Source organism: Hippocampus bargibanti, linkage group LG11, assembly GCF_051943395.1.
Source record: "Hippocampus bargibanti isolate YZ-2025 linkage group LG11, ASM5194339v1, whole genome shotgun sequence".
Classification (NCBI taxonomy): domain Eukaryota; kingdom Metazoa; phylum Chordata; class Actinopteri; order Syngnathiformes; family Syngnathidae; genus Hippocampus; species Hippocampus bargibanti.
Genome location: NC_142744.1, coordinates 13271749 through 13285707, shown reverse-complemented (window position 1 = coordinate 13285707; position 13959 = coordinate 13271749). Strand labels below are relative to the sequence as shown.

Genomic DNA, 13959 nt, shown 5'->3' with positions numbered 1-13959 from the left:
TTGCAGTTTTGGTTTTTCATCCATGTACAGTATTTAATTGTGTTGCATCCAGATATCTTTATTGTTTGCAACAATCACTGTTTTTCATATGATTGTACATGCTGGCGTTCGTGGCTTCGTGTGAATAGAACTTGACGATTTAGCATTGGTTGGTTGCATTTTTGAAAGGAAATAGTCATTAAAAAGTGTAAAGACGTTTTTATTTTATGCACAACTTGATTTTTCACTTCACTACTGTACAAAAAACATGTTAGATACGCAATCCATGAACCTAATGATGAAATTACATGCCATAACAAAGATGCCGCATTTACGCCCCCCCCCCACAGGATCGGATATATCGATAGTCCCGGTTATATCGATATTTTTTCGGATTCCCTTGCGTATCGATATAACGAGACTTTACTGTACATAGAATAAGGTCTGTTGTGTGTAGTTTTAAGGCTTATTTAGTTGAAAAGTATATTTTATGGAAACCTGGGAACGGATTATTCCCATTTTAATGGTTTCCTATGGGATTTTTTTTTTAGATACACACTTTTCGCCTTACACACTCTGTCTGGGAACCAATTAAGTTCGTAAATCTAGGTCTCACTGTATTCCCTTGCTCGAAGTCGTTGTATTTACCCGTTAGTATTCCGTATGTGTAATTCATCATTTTCTTGAATGTCTGTCACATATGTTTAAAAACAACTCTAACATGAAAAACAACATATTTATTTTTGTTATTTTGTCATGTTATGGCTATCATCATCACGTTCACACTATTGGACCAACACCATTGATGGAATTCATCTTATGCAGGGATACCCAATATGCCAATCACAATCGACTGGTTCCAAGTCGATCACGCAGGGTGGAGGGGAAAATAAGACCTACAACTCTGGATTCAATATAAACGACAGTTGCATCAAGAATATTGGATTTTCTTTGCATCGATGTAAAACAGAAATCACCAGCTTCCCCTTTCCATGCTTCACGACAATGAATCCCGAGAGCAGATGGTAACACCCCCCCCCCCCCCACGCACACACGCATGCACACGCATTCACACCCAAACATTCATCGGAGCAAATCAGTGAGGTATAAAATGGGAAAAAATAATAGATGCTGTCACACGGGTTGAGAGGAACAATTGTGAAAATGCCACCAGGCATAACATTATATTATATTATAAAAGTTTTCCAGTGTGCGATAACAAATGGACCTCAATCCAGGCCAACATATAAGGCCAAATAGTGGTTATTGCACCTGGTAGACATATTTCATTATGATGATAATTTGTGTCCACGCCAGTGCCAGGGTTTTTGTCATTGTCACTTGAATTCCAGGACCCACAGAATATTGAGTTTTAGGACTAGATAAACATTTAATGCAGCGTAAGAAACCTTAGACTCTCTTCTTTCATCAGAAAAGAAGAGTTAATTCCAAAATTATATGAGTCTGGAGTTAAGAGTGTGAAATGAGGGTGGGTGTACAAAATATACGTATTGGTTTATATCACGCTTTAACAAAAGCTAAAGCTGGAACAAAGCGCTAACATGGAAAAAGAGAAATGCTGCCATCTTGTGGAAAAGAAAAAAAACATTGCCAGAGGCCATGGCCAGTGCTTTATCGGGATGCAAGCATGAAAAAACATAACCCGAACAAATTCGGGAATGTTGCTCTACATCATATTTTCAATTCCCATCAATGGCAATGAATGATTTCAATACAAAATGTTTGACATTTCCAAAGCTAAATTTTTAAGACAAAAGCAGATTTTTCTAAATTTCCAAGCGATAAAAAGCCAAAGCCAAAAGACAAGACAACTAGATGTGTTTAGTCAGCTGTTGCGAGGCAGGATTCATCTGCCTCACGGTTCCCCATTCGACACTTGTCTACATTAAATATATTATTAGATTAAATTTTAATCACCATTATTAGTCCCCAAGTGGAGAAATTTACATTCCACAGAAGTAGTTATGAAAGGAAGAGGAAAGGAAAATAACAAAACAAAATAAAGGCACTGTTTGAAAGGCAGCCATTCTCACGGCGCCATCTTGAAGTAAAAGCAAAACAAAAAAAATAATGTGATTAAACACAAAAGACACAGACACAGACAGGCCTTATGAATAATAACAAGAGTCACACACACACCCTGAAAAAAGCAGCTTATGAAATTGGTAACTGTACGTTTGTCCAAAACGATTAACATAAGTCAAGTGACGCAGTTGTTATGAGTACAATTCAAAGGGCTCGCCCGCAGTTGCCACAAGAGTTAACGAAAAACGTTGGCCTTTGCTAACTAGATTGTTTGACTGACCTAACAAACAAAAAAAAGGTTTCCCAAATCAAAAATACAAATCAGCTCACAAATCACATTTTTGTTACTTGTTGCAAGGTAAAGTTCACTGGCCCAGCATATGGGTTGTAAGTGATCACAAAGAAAAAAGACTCAAGACGTGTTTCTCCCAATGAAAACATGATGAATAGCCGGCGGCAAAGTCGCAGAGGTCATTCCTCTTATCTGGATCATGTCCTGGTCCGGCAGAAGCGTTTCCACCACCATCCCAACCCGACTGATAATAAAATCTCAGCCTTCCCCGACTTAATAAATCCGCATTCATCCCCTTCGACCTTGACTTCTGCCTTTCATGGCCACACTTATTTCCATAAGTGACTCTGAAGAGGAAATATGAGCACAAAGCAAACGGGCTCCAGTGCCACTGTGTTGTTTTGTTCAGCTGAAGGACGCTTGATGATGAGCTGCGAGGTTTAATGGAGGGAAGCTAATGCTCCCCTCAAGCTTCCTCGGTTTAAACAAGCAACTCCTTTAAGAGCAGCTTGACTTTCTGCCTCGAGCGTGTCGGTAATTACTCTCCAGTGTGCCAGGAAAACCATGGCTCCAGGAAACCTCATTCTTCCAGCACCCCAAAAGAGGTGCTAATGCTAACATTAGCCGGGCCGTTGAAGCTAAGACATCATGGGTCTTTCGTACCTAAGCAAGCAGTCAAATGAAAAGTAGTGTCCCTTATGTTTTTGAAATTCAGAGCCTAAAGCGGATTGATGGACTAACATACTAAACTAGTCCGAGGGATTTTTGCTACCAAATTCGAACTTTGTAAACGAGACAAACGGTTGAAATTACATTTTGGGATTTGGAGAGAGAAAAATTTGATGAGACGCCACTAAAATGAGAAATCAAAGCAAGACGACACCATGGAGGTTGAGGATATGTAGTCCCCAAAGGTAGTTTCACGTAGTAATATGTCCCAGGGATGTGCCCGACTGTGACGATGCTCCAAGGTGTGTGCGCGATTTGAGGCGTGGGTCAAATTTGCTTGTGGACACGACCAAAGCCTCGCGAGAGGTGATTTCTACGTTATTACCCACTGGAAGATTCGAAATAAGATGGCTACCGGGGCGTCAATGAGCTCACAAGTAGCATCTTCAATCAGATTTGTTCTGCATTAGATGCATCGTTCACAACAAAAAAGATGTCTTAAGTAAAGCAATTATTTCAACACACGCACATTCATTCGTGTCACCACACCCGCCATTTTTACACAAGAGGATTAGGGCTTCCAATAATAATAATAATAATAATAATAATAATAAAGTTGGCATGATTCTCAGTTTTATCTCAGAAGTCTGACTGTATTCTCTGAATCTTGAATTTTTACTTTTTTTGTAAATTTCTCCACTGCAAGATTAATAAAGGCTAATCCTATCCAATCTCAAAAATCTGACTTTAAAGTGAGGATTCTCACTTTAAAGTGTGAATTCGGAGATAAAAGTGAGAATCTTGCCACCTTAATTTTTTTTTCCTTCATTGGCCTTAATCTTTTTACGTACATTTTGACCCCATCAAATCCATGATAGCATTTTAATCCCTCTCTCTGTCAAGACATTTAATTTCCACACGATGGCGCAATGGAACAAATAAGGCCTCATGATGCAATGGTCAAAAAGCAAACCATTTGGATGGAAAGCCTCATTGCTTCATGATGCCTCATTTTGCCATCACTAATGTCCATCTTGGGTAGACCGACAAAAAAATTCTCAAAAAAAACATGCTGTAAAATGCAATGGGAGTCTTGGAAATTGGTTTGAAGTAAGCCAGGTTTGAAGACTACATGATTTACTCATTCCCTACCATTCACGAATTTATTTGGGAATTGAAAATATGATGTAGAGCGCCATTCCCGAATTAGTTCGACTTTAGTTTTTTGCTTGCTTGGGTGCCGATAAAGCGCTGGCTAGACCTTTGGCATTTTTTTTCCGTCTACAAGGGGGCAGCTAATGTGCGCAGCTTTTTCCGCATATTAGCACTTTGTTCCAGCTTTAGCTGTTGTTAAAGCACTATATACACCAATATGTATGTATTGCATTGTATGTTGGACAGCTGCCCTCATTTCAAGCTCATATAACTCCAGACCAGTATAATTTAGGTATTAACTTTTTTTCTGGTGAAAGAAAAGAGTATAAGTTTCTTACGTTGCATTGAATGTTTATGTAGTCCTAAAACTCAATATTCTGTGGGTCTTGGAATTCAAGTGACAATGACAAAACCCCTAGCACTGGAGTCAACACATTTTTGGACATCATCTGGCAGTGAATGAGTTAATATTAATTGAAAATTGTGGTAAAATAGGGTCTAACATGTTTATTAAGTCCCTGTGATTGTCTGGTAACAGGTTCAGGGTGTCCCCTGCCAACTGTCCGAATACAGCAGGGATAGGCTCCAGGCACTTGTGAGGATAAAGCGGATCGTAAAACGGATGAGTGAATGGATCGATGTCTATTATGAGTAGACCCACAAAAAAAGCCTTGAGAAACTGCTGGGAAAAAACACACAGGAAGTCTGCTATTTTTATTTGAAGTGACAAGAGATGTCAAACACAAGCTGTGTCTCATCAGCTTTTGCCTTTTAAATAGATCACAACGGCTCAACAAGTGACAGCTCCCCACTGTCAGATTAATTTCTGGTGTGTCACTTTTCAATATACTGTATTGCCTTGTTGTTATTCGTATTACGATTCCCAGTCCATAGTTGAGACGAAACATCATCTCCTTGATTTGTTTTGACAATCAGCAACTGTTTTGAAACCTAACCTCCACGCTTTGGCTTTCACATGGCATCGGCTCAGCGTTGGCATTCCATCTTTACCAGTAGGCCTTGGCGTCATGGCCGATTATCACGATGATTTGGACACGAACAAGCAAGCAGCTTTTAACCTCTGCAGTAGGCCGCGGTCAATCACCATCGGTTGTCACCCCAGGCCGCGAAGGAACCTCGCCGCTTGAGTTCTACCATTAAAATCCCAAATGGAAATAAGAGGGGGCAACTGCGGAGGAAGGAGAGCAGCGAGCTAGCGGGCGAGCTTGTGACCGTCGGCATGCAAATGAGCACAGCGTGCAGTGCCATTATCTGTCATTAAACTGGGATTAAAGTCGTTTGCTCTTGTCAGGGAGATCTGTCAGCGCGATGGCGTGAAGATGAAATGCAGACAGAAAGGGAGATCTTACTTGATGATGATGATATGCGGCAGATTGAGTGACCGTGTGTCAGTGCGTAATCACGTGTGCGTGTGCGCGCGCATGTGTAGAAATGATCTAACCCATCAAAAGCTTTTGATTCCAACCTCGCCTCACATACAAACGTAGCCTTCACAAGCAGGCAGCTATGAAAATTGATCTTGTCACGGTCTCTCACACACATCCACTGCATTATGTCCAGGACAAGCACCCGGATGATTTTGTAATCAAAGTTTCCCAAGAGACAATATGAATGGGTCAGCTTCGGCCTACTTGATGCTGGAATCAATTCCCAGAAGAAAATAGAAATGACTTAAAAATCCACATGGAGCTTAGACAAATCAACTCCTTCACTTCACAGTCCTCCCTTGTGTATTTTGGTGTTCCCCAAGCCTCTGTGCTGGGACCCCTTCTCTCTAGTATTTACCTTCTTTCCATTGGCAATATTTTCTGTAATTTCGGCATACACTTTCACTGCTTCGCGGATGACACCCAACTCTCCCTCTCCAGCAAACCTGACCCCTGTCTCCCACATTCATCCCTTTCACAGTTCCGCTCAGAAATTAAATCCTGGCTTGCCCATAACTTCCTCAAACTGAACAGCGCAAATCTGAACTTCTGCTTGTCGGTACCAAATCCACCCTACACAAAGCCAACATTTTTTCCCTCACTATTGACAGTTCAACCGTGTCCCCCTCCCTTCAGGTCGAGAGCCTGGGTGTCATCCTCGATAGCTAACTATCTTTCCATTCCCATTGAAATAACATAACCTGGTCCGGATATTACTACCTATGTAATAGTCTCCGTCCCTCTCCCACCCCTCACACCACTGCAAACCCGTCCTCGAGCAGCTCCACTTTTCAAAAAGGCACAATTTAAAATACTTCTATTTATATTTAAAGCGATCCATAACCTTGCCCCCTTTATCTGTCTGACCTTCTTCAAATTTCGGTTCCCTCTCAGTCCCTCAGATCATCATCCTCCCTCCACCTCTGTATGGCCTTTGCCCGATGGTGTGAAGAGCTTTCAGCCGCTCTGCTCCCAAATTCTGGAACTCACTTCCACCCAACATCCGTGATATTGACTCCCTTCTCACTTTCAAATCAAATCACACCTCAAAACACTCCTGTTTAAAATTGTATTCACTCTTTAGTTTAATCAGCTCTTTTATTATTTATCATTGTATTTATGGTTTTATTCTTCTGGTGTTTTGGTGTTCTACCAATTGTAAAGCATCCTTGGGTGCTTTGAAATGCGCTTGTAAATTAACTGTATTATTATTATTATTATTTTCTTCTTCACTGTTCACCACTTTGAAATCATCCCATTCAATTAGCCCATTAGTATCCCCAAAAATGACACAATATCAATATTTTTATGACTCCATCGTGAGATGAAAAAAGGTCTAATCTAATACAGTAACAACAAACCCTTTCCTGGAATCAATTTACAGGACACAATATCAATATGGAAATAGATGTCTATGATAGTGTCCATCCCGGTAATGGAACCAATTCCTATGAGGGAGTATACTCCTGCAAAACTAGCTCTTCCGATACCAGGACTGATTCCCTGAAGAAAATCCATAAATCTTGTTTCGGGAATTAAGAATGAGCAATTCACAGTTATTACAGGCCAGCAGTGAAAAGTACTCTACATTGTCGTAGGTGTATCCTGGTTCTGTTGATGTTACCAGTTTAACCTTTAGCATTCCCAGGCTGCCTCTGACTAATTTATCATTTTGAGGCCCGAGGTCACAATTTTGTGCATTAGCTTCCGCTACCGCGGGGAGTTATTTTCATAGCGCCACGATACTACTTCGGAACCAGGGAAAGGCGAATGTTTTGAGAAATGTGTGCAACAATATCAACATCTCCATCATTGTCCCCAATCTACTAATCAATGTGTTGTAATTATAGTCACGAATCACTGCAGTTTGTGTGGAAATGTATCAACATGGAAAACTCAACGTATCAAAACTCTAAGAGTCAAACCTCAGTTTTGGACCATAATACATTCCAGAAACCTGTTCGAAAAACGATTTGGGTGAAAAACGAAACATTTCCTATTACAGTGATACCTCAGTTCTCGACCATAATTCGTTCCAGGACCCTGTTCGAAAAGCGATTTGTTCAAACACCGACACCATCTCTTTGCTCCTGTCACTTGCAAGTTGACAGCGGGGGGGGGGCTGCCTCTCCCGGCCGTTCTCCACCTGCTGTCAATTCTCTAATCACGGACACGGGGCATTTATACGGTTCGCGATCACCTCACCAATGCCGGATGATTGACTCAACTCGCCACCGTACCTGGACTCTTCCTTCGATGCGCGAGTGTATCCGGTCCGAGGTATTTTCCCTGCATCCCGTAAATTTATGTCATCTTCCGGGATTGCGTAGTTTTGCACCCTCGTGTGCCATTTGCTTTTTGGCGTAGTAAGCGGGTCGGATCACCCCCTGCCTTCTTACTCGCTGTGTTCTCTTTTATTTGTATATAAACATCCTGCTTGGGTAGTATACGTCTCTGCCGCCTGCTTTGGGATCACAAATATTCCACTACGTTCTGATGAGTCAGCTGCCGTCACTCTCGCTCGGAACGTGACAGCTATGGATGACTCGGCTACAGGATGTTCTTTTCTCTTAAAAAATCTATCCAATGACACTTGCTCTCACTCCCACAGCCACATCACTAGATTTCACAGCCTCCTTATATTTTAATATCGTACTGATCGTAGATTTCGCCATGCTGTGTTCCCTAGCCAGATCAGACACTGGCAGACCTCCTTCATATTTTACGATTATTTCTTTCTTAAATGCAATAGTTGTACGCACTACTTTTAGCAGCACTTACTTTCTTTGGAGGCATGAGTAGGGGCTAAAACTCTTCATACACCTATATTAAACGCAGCACGTCCGCAAGCGACAAGAGTTGGTCACGGAGAGAGCGATACACCCGTACGCCGCTCAGCAACCCACCCGCGCATACGCACTCACGCGTCGTATTGGCGTTCGAACACCGATTCGTGTTCGAACGCCGAAACAAGAATATCTCGAATATTTTGTTCGAACTCCGATTTGTTCGAACTGTGAGGCGTTCGAGAACCGAGGTACCACTGTATAATCAATGTAATCAAGGTCTGCTTTTTTTATTGTGATTGAACAATACAAACAAACCTGCTCACAAAGGAACACTACACGAGGATAATGCGTCTGTCACAATGAGACGTTAACACAAAGAAGCGACGTATAAGGAAGCGGAGGGCAGTCGAGTGGTGCATTCAGGTGCGCTCAGTTTGGCCGAGAACAGATTTTCGGTTAAAAAACTGAAGCATAAAAATTAGATTTTTTTGGGGTCAAAATCCGAATTGATCAAGAACCGAGGTGTTCGATACCAAGGTTTGACAATACAGTATTCGCAACACTGAAATTGTGCAACAAGAGAAGATTTGATCCCAACGGAGAGAATATCAATCCCAAATATCAACACTATAAAACCCTTTTTGGGAATTGCTTTTCGCCAAGAGAAAAATAACACCTGAGTCAATTCCCAGCTGAAAATATCAATTCTGGAATATTGTTACTCCCATTTAAATGCCACATCTCCAAAATCCACGCAGCGGAAAAACATTGCGAGGCTTGGCGATACAGAAAGGTATTTTCAACAGAAAACAATAATCTGACACTGTACTTCCTGATAACGGCTTTCCCAATATGATAATAAATTCTCAGGAGTGTATATCGACACTCAATAACCACACTCAATACTGGGGTTTGATTCCAAGAAGAAAATATTGTTACCTTGATACAAACCTACCTGATGCCATAATTGAGCATTAGGAGAGTATGTCGTAATGTTGATGGAACTTTCTCAAGACTGGAATTGAACCCCAGGGGAATATATCAATACTCTGACCAACCTTGCTGATATTAGAATCGATCCGCGGGATTGTCCATGAATACCTAAAAGTCAACAAAACAACTTTTTCAATTTTGGAATGATTTCTCAAGAGAAATTGATGATACTCTGATTTCTGGCTTTCCATAGTGAGAATCTATTTTCTGGTTGAAAATGTTGATATTGAACTTTAGATACTGTTTTTTAAACAACGCAGGTGTCAAAGTCAAGGCTCGGGGGCCAAATCTTGCCTGCCACATCATTTTATTCGGCCCATGAAAGCAAATCAAATTAAATTTCATGACTTGCCCTACATCACTCATTTTCATTTACTGTGTGTGACATGCTCACATTTATTGTCAACAACAGGACAGTCTAAACCACAGGTGTCAAATATTCGGCCCGTGAAAGCAAATCAAACTTGTGAAATTCCATGATGCTTGCTAAAGTCCGAACCAAAATGTCAATTTTTGGGGATGCAAACCACAATATCAGTCATTATTCTTGACTTTTGAAAACTAGTTATTCATTAATTTATTATGCGTTCTATATGTAATATGTGGAGGGTGAAGAAGCGTGTCCAGGCAGGCTGGAGCGGCTGGAGAAAAATGTCAGGTGTGATGTGTGATAGAAGGGGTTCAGCTAGGATGAAAGGAAAAGTGTATAAGACAGTGGTGATACCAGCCATGATGTTTGGACTGGAGACAGTGCCGCTGAAGAAAAGACAGGAAGCAGAGCTGGAGGTAGGACCAGGAATGAGTACATTAGAGGGACAAGTCATATTAGAGGCTTTGGAGAGAAAGTCAGAGAGGCCAGACTGAGATGGTTTGGACATGTTCAGAGGAGAGACAGTGAATATATCGGGAGAAGGATGCTGAGCCTTGAACTGCCAGGCAGGAGACCGAGAGGAAGACCGAAGAGGAGGTTTATGGATGTGGTCTAAGAGGACATGAAGGTAGCTGGTGTGAGAGAAGAGGATGCAGAAAACCGGGATAGATGGAGGACATTGATTCGCTGTGGCTACTCGGTGGTCGCCAATCCGAACGTGGCAGTCCGCCAAGGCTTAGGACGACCAGCACCTGTGCAGGTGCAGGCGGGGCCAACAGCGCCACCCGTTGGTCGCCAACCAGATCATGACACAGATTGTCATATTCTGAAATTCAAATGCAATATCGCCCCAAATATTGTCTTACTTGGTATCATATCAATGAAAAACGTATTTATTCTGTATTTTTCGAAATTTTTCATTTGGATTCATTTCTACGCCAGGCGACAGATAGCAAATAAACACTTTTTGCTGCATATTGTCACGAGGCATTCGCGTTGGCAAGAAAAGTGAATTTGCTGTCTGTCGTGCGGCGATACAGCAAGCAGGTGGAAAGAGGATAAAAGTTCACTCAGCTAGATGCAGGAAGGGTATCGTGACTTTTCTTTATTTGAAGTTGATATCAGCTTTCAACAGACCACAGGTAACACCGCTCTCCAGCTTGTCCTTTGTCCCTCTTCTTCCTCCTCGAAGTGACTAGCTCAGGCTGGCTTTAAAGGTGCTTCACCTGAGCTTCTGGCCAATCAGGTCCCAGCGGCAATTGGCCATTCCCAGGTGGTTGCAATCACCTTCTCAGAGTCAATTAGTGGTCGCCCAACTCAACTGTTTTGGATGGGGAGAAATGCGCACCTTTCTCCCATCCAAAATCCACGAAACACAAAATTATTTAACATTTCTTTTAGCATCATGACATCATTCACCCCCTCTCCTCAGAGTTCAGACATTCTTGTCAAATAATCAGCAATAACATTTGTTGTCAGGGCAGAGAATGTCATATGTGACAGGTCCTATTCTCCTAGTCACAGCGTATGGGCCCTGCCACTTTGCCAGTAGCTTACTTGGTCCCGTATGCAACAATATTAACACCTTGTGTCCAGGGTGCCAATCTCTCCCTGATAAATTCTTGCCGTTATTCTCGCTGGAGATCCTCTTCCAGCTCCTGACGTTCTGCATCTTCCGTTTCTTTCTGGAATTCTGGGTTCAGAAAGCATTGGAATTGCAGCTTGTCTTAAATGATGAAACTGTGGAGGTTGGGCATGTTAGGTAACCAGACTTGGGAGTTTCTTGTGCGGGACGAAGGTTCGTTGGCCTGGATGTTCGAGAGTCAGCGCCCTGGGCTGCGGTCCCAGAGGAGGATAATGTTGACTAGATCGACTGTCAAATGTCCATTCTTACTTCTTGGTGCATCTGATCTCTAGATCTGTTCAATCAACATCACCTCTTGTCTGAGTCTTAGGCTTCACCACTGGTTCCATCTCACTCTGCTCAGTTCCATCTTTGGCTTGGCAACTGTCAGACGCCTCATGGAAAAGAAGAACGGCATCTTCTTGGGGCAACTCAAGCTTCTGGTTTCCTTGATCCCCTTCAGAACTCTTCAGTCCAGTTTGGTTGGCCCGTGCTACACAACTTCTTACTCGTCCCACCTTCTTCCTCTCGGCTTCCTCTTATCCTTGTCCACTTCAGCAAGGCGTAACGATCCCACCTTCTTCATGCAGGGTGAAACGATCCCACCACTGCCACCAATTGTCGTGCGGCGATACAGCAAGCAGGTGGAAAGAGGATAAAAGTTCACTCAGCTAGATGCAGGAAGGGTATCGTGACTTTTCTTTATTTGAAGTTGATATCAGCTTTCAACAGACCACAGGTAACACCGCTCTCCAGCTTGTCCTTTGTCCCTCTTCTTCCTCCTCGAAGTGACTAGCTCAGGCTGGCTTTAAAGGTGCTTCACCTGAGCTTCTGGCCAATCAGGTCCCAGCGGCAATTGGCCATTCCCAGGTGGTTGCAATCACCTTCTCAGAGTCAATTAGTGGTCGCCCAACTCAACTGTTTTGGATGGGGAGAAATGCGCACCTTTCTCCCATCCAAAATCCACGAAACACAAAATTATTTAACATTTCTTTTAGCATCATGACACTGTCTTTGTCGCCCCCGAGCGGCCACTAAAATACTACATGCCCCCGAAAAAACATCTTTTATGTTTCGTTCCGCTCGAGCACACACACACACACACACACACACACACACACACACACACACACACACACACACACACACACACACATCGATATGAAGATGAAGAAGATGAAACAGATGGGGAATGAGGAAGAGGAGGAGGCTGATGACATGTTTTCACACTCAGGAGGAAGAAGAGACATCAAATGGAACCCCAAGGGAAGAAGAAGAAAAGCAAGACAAGAACAAATGACATCCTAGATACCTTCAACTTTTTGGGGGATTCTTGACGAGCTACCTCCTGACCACCTTGAGGATGACTCCCGCATGCACGAAGTGTGAAGATGACAAGTAGATAAAATGTATCCTTATCATCCTCATACTTGCCACACTTTATAGATGAAAAGATGCCACAACACCATTAATTTTCTCGCCGCAAAAGAGCCAAGACATTAGCTTCCAGGTCAATTTGCATAGCGACACATCAAAGAAATAATCAACTGCCACATTTTCATTGCAACTTTTCCCACTTGGCGTTCCATTTTTCATGTGCTCTCCTGTTTACTTGCCGCGTAAGACAATGCGCACCTGCATCCAAAGCTGACTTGCGCATGTTCGCAACACCGAACGAGCATTGCAAAGTGCACAGAGCCTCACAGTTGGCTCGCACCAGCCGTAGGAGCTCCGGAGACGGCCGCGCTTGCCACGTCTCCCCAATCCTCCACAGGAGGGCAAAAAAAGTGCGGAGATGCAACCTTACCTTGCGCTAGAGTCCACACGCACACCAACCAGAGTGCATGCAAGCAAATCCACACGCTTCTGCTCTGAGGTGCAGCCATCTTAATGACAGAAGCAAGAAGATAGTGCGGAGTCTTCTCCCTCTTGGCTTCGTCTTCTTCCTCTTCTCTTCTGGTGGTGCAAGTGCACTCTGAAGGAGTAGATGTGAGGGACAGCCAGCGAGTGGAGACGGGAGGGATGGGGGTGGGGGGTCGAGTGAGACTGAGGGAAAGAGCAAGAGCGAGAGAGAGAGAGAGAGAGAGAGAGAGAGAGAGAGAGAGAGAGAGAGAGAGAGAGAGAGAGAGAGAAAAATGGGGAGGAAAAAAGGGAGTAGAGACAGAAAGGGAGAGAGAAAGTGAGGAGAGAGAGAAAGGGGTGATGGATAGAAAGGGGCAAGAGAGAAAGAGAGAAAGACAGGTAGGCGAGAGAGAGAGGAGAGAGAATCAGAAAAGAGAGAGGGGAAAGAGAGAGACAGGGAGGGTGAGACAGAAAGTGAGAGAAAGAGAGAGAGTGAGAGACAGAAAGTGAGAGAGAGAGAGAGAGAGAGAGAGAGAGAGAGAGAGAGAGAGAGAGAGAGAGAGAGAGAGAGAGAGAGAGAGAGGAAAGAGGGAGGTAGAGAGGGACAGGGAGGAGAGAGAGATAGGAAAGAAAGAGAGACAGGAGGGGAGGATAGAGAGAGGAGGAGAGAGATATAGGAAAGAGAGAGACATGTAAGAGAGATAGAAAAAAGAGAAAATAGTAAAGAGTGAGAGACAGGGAGGAGAGAGAAA

At 43.0% G+C, this 13959-nt stretch overlaps 1 protein-coding gene across 2 annotated transcripts in view; it reads right to left on the bottom strand.

The window, feature by feature from the left end:
• LOC148891672 (contactin-associated protein-like 4) overlaps nt 1–13334 on the bottom strand; it is an 83884-nt gene extending 70550 nt beyond the window's left edge. For both annotated transcript variants that reach the window (XM_089008605.1, XM_089008606.1), the window contains exon 1: nt 13173–13334. In XM_089008605.1, the coding sequence (XP_088864731.1) occupies nt 13173–13251 (79 nt within the window). In that variant the 5' untranslated portion in view covers nt 13252–13334. The remainder of the gene's footprint in view (nt 1–13172) is intronic.
• Between the last annotated feature and the right edge of the window lie 625 nt (nt 13335–13959).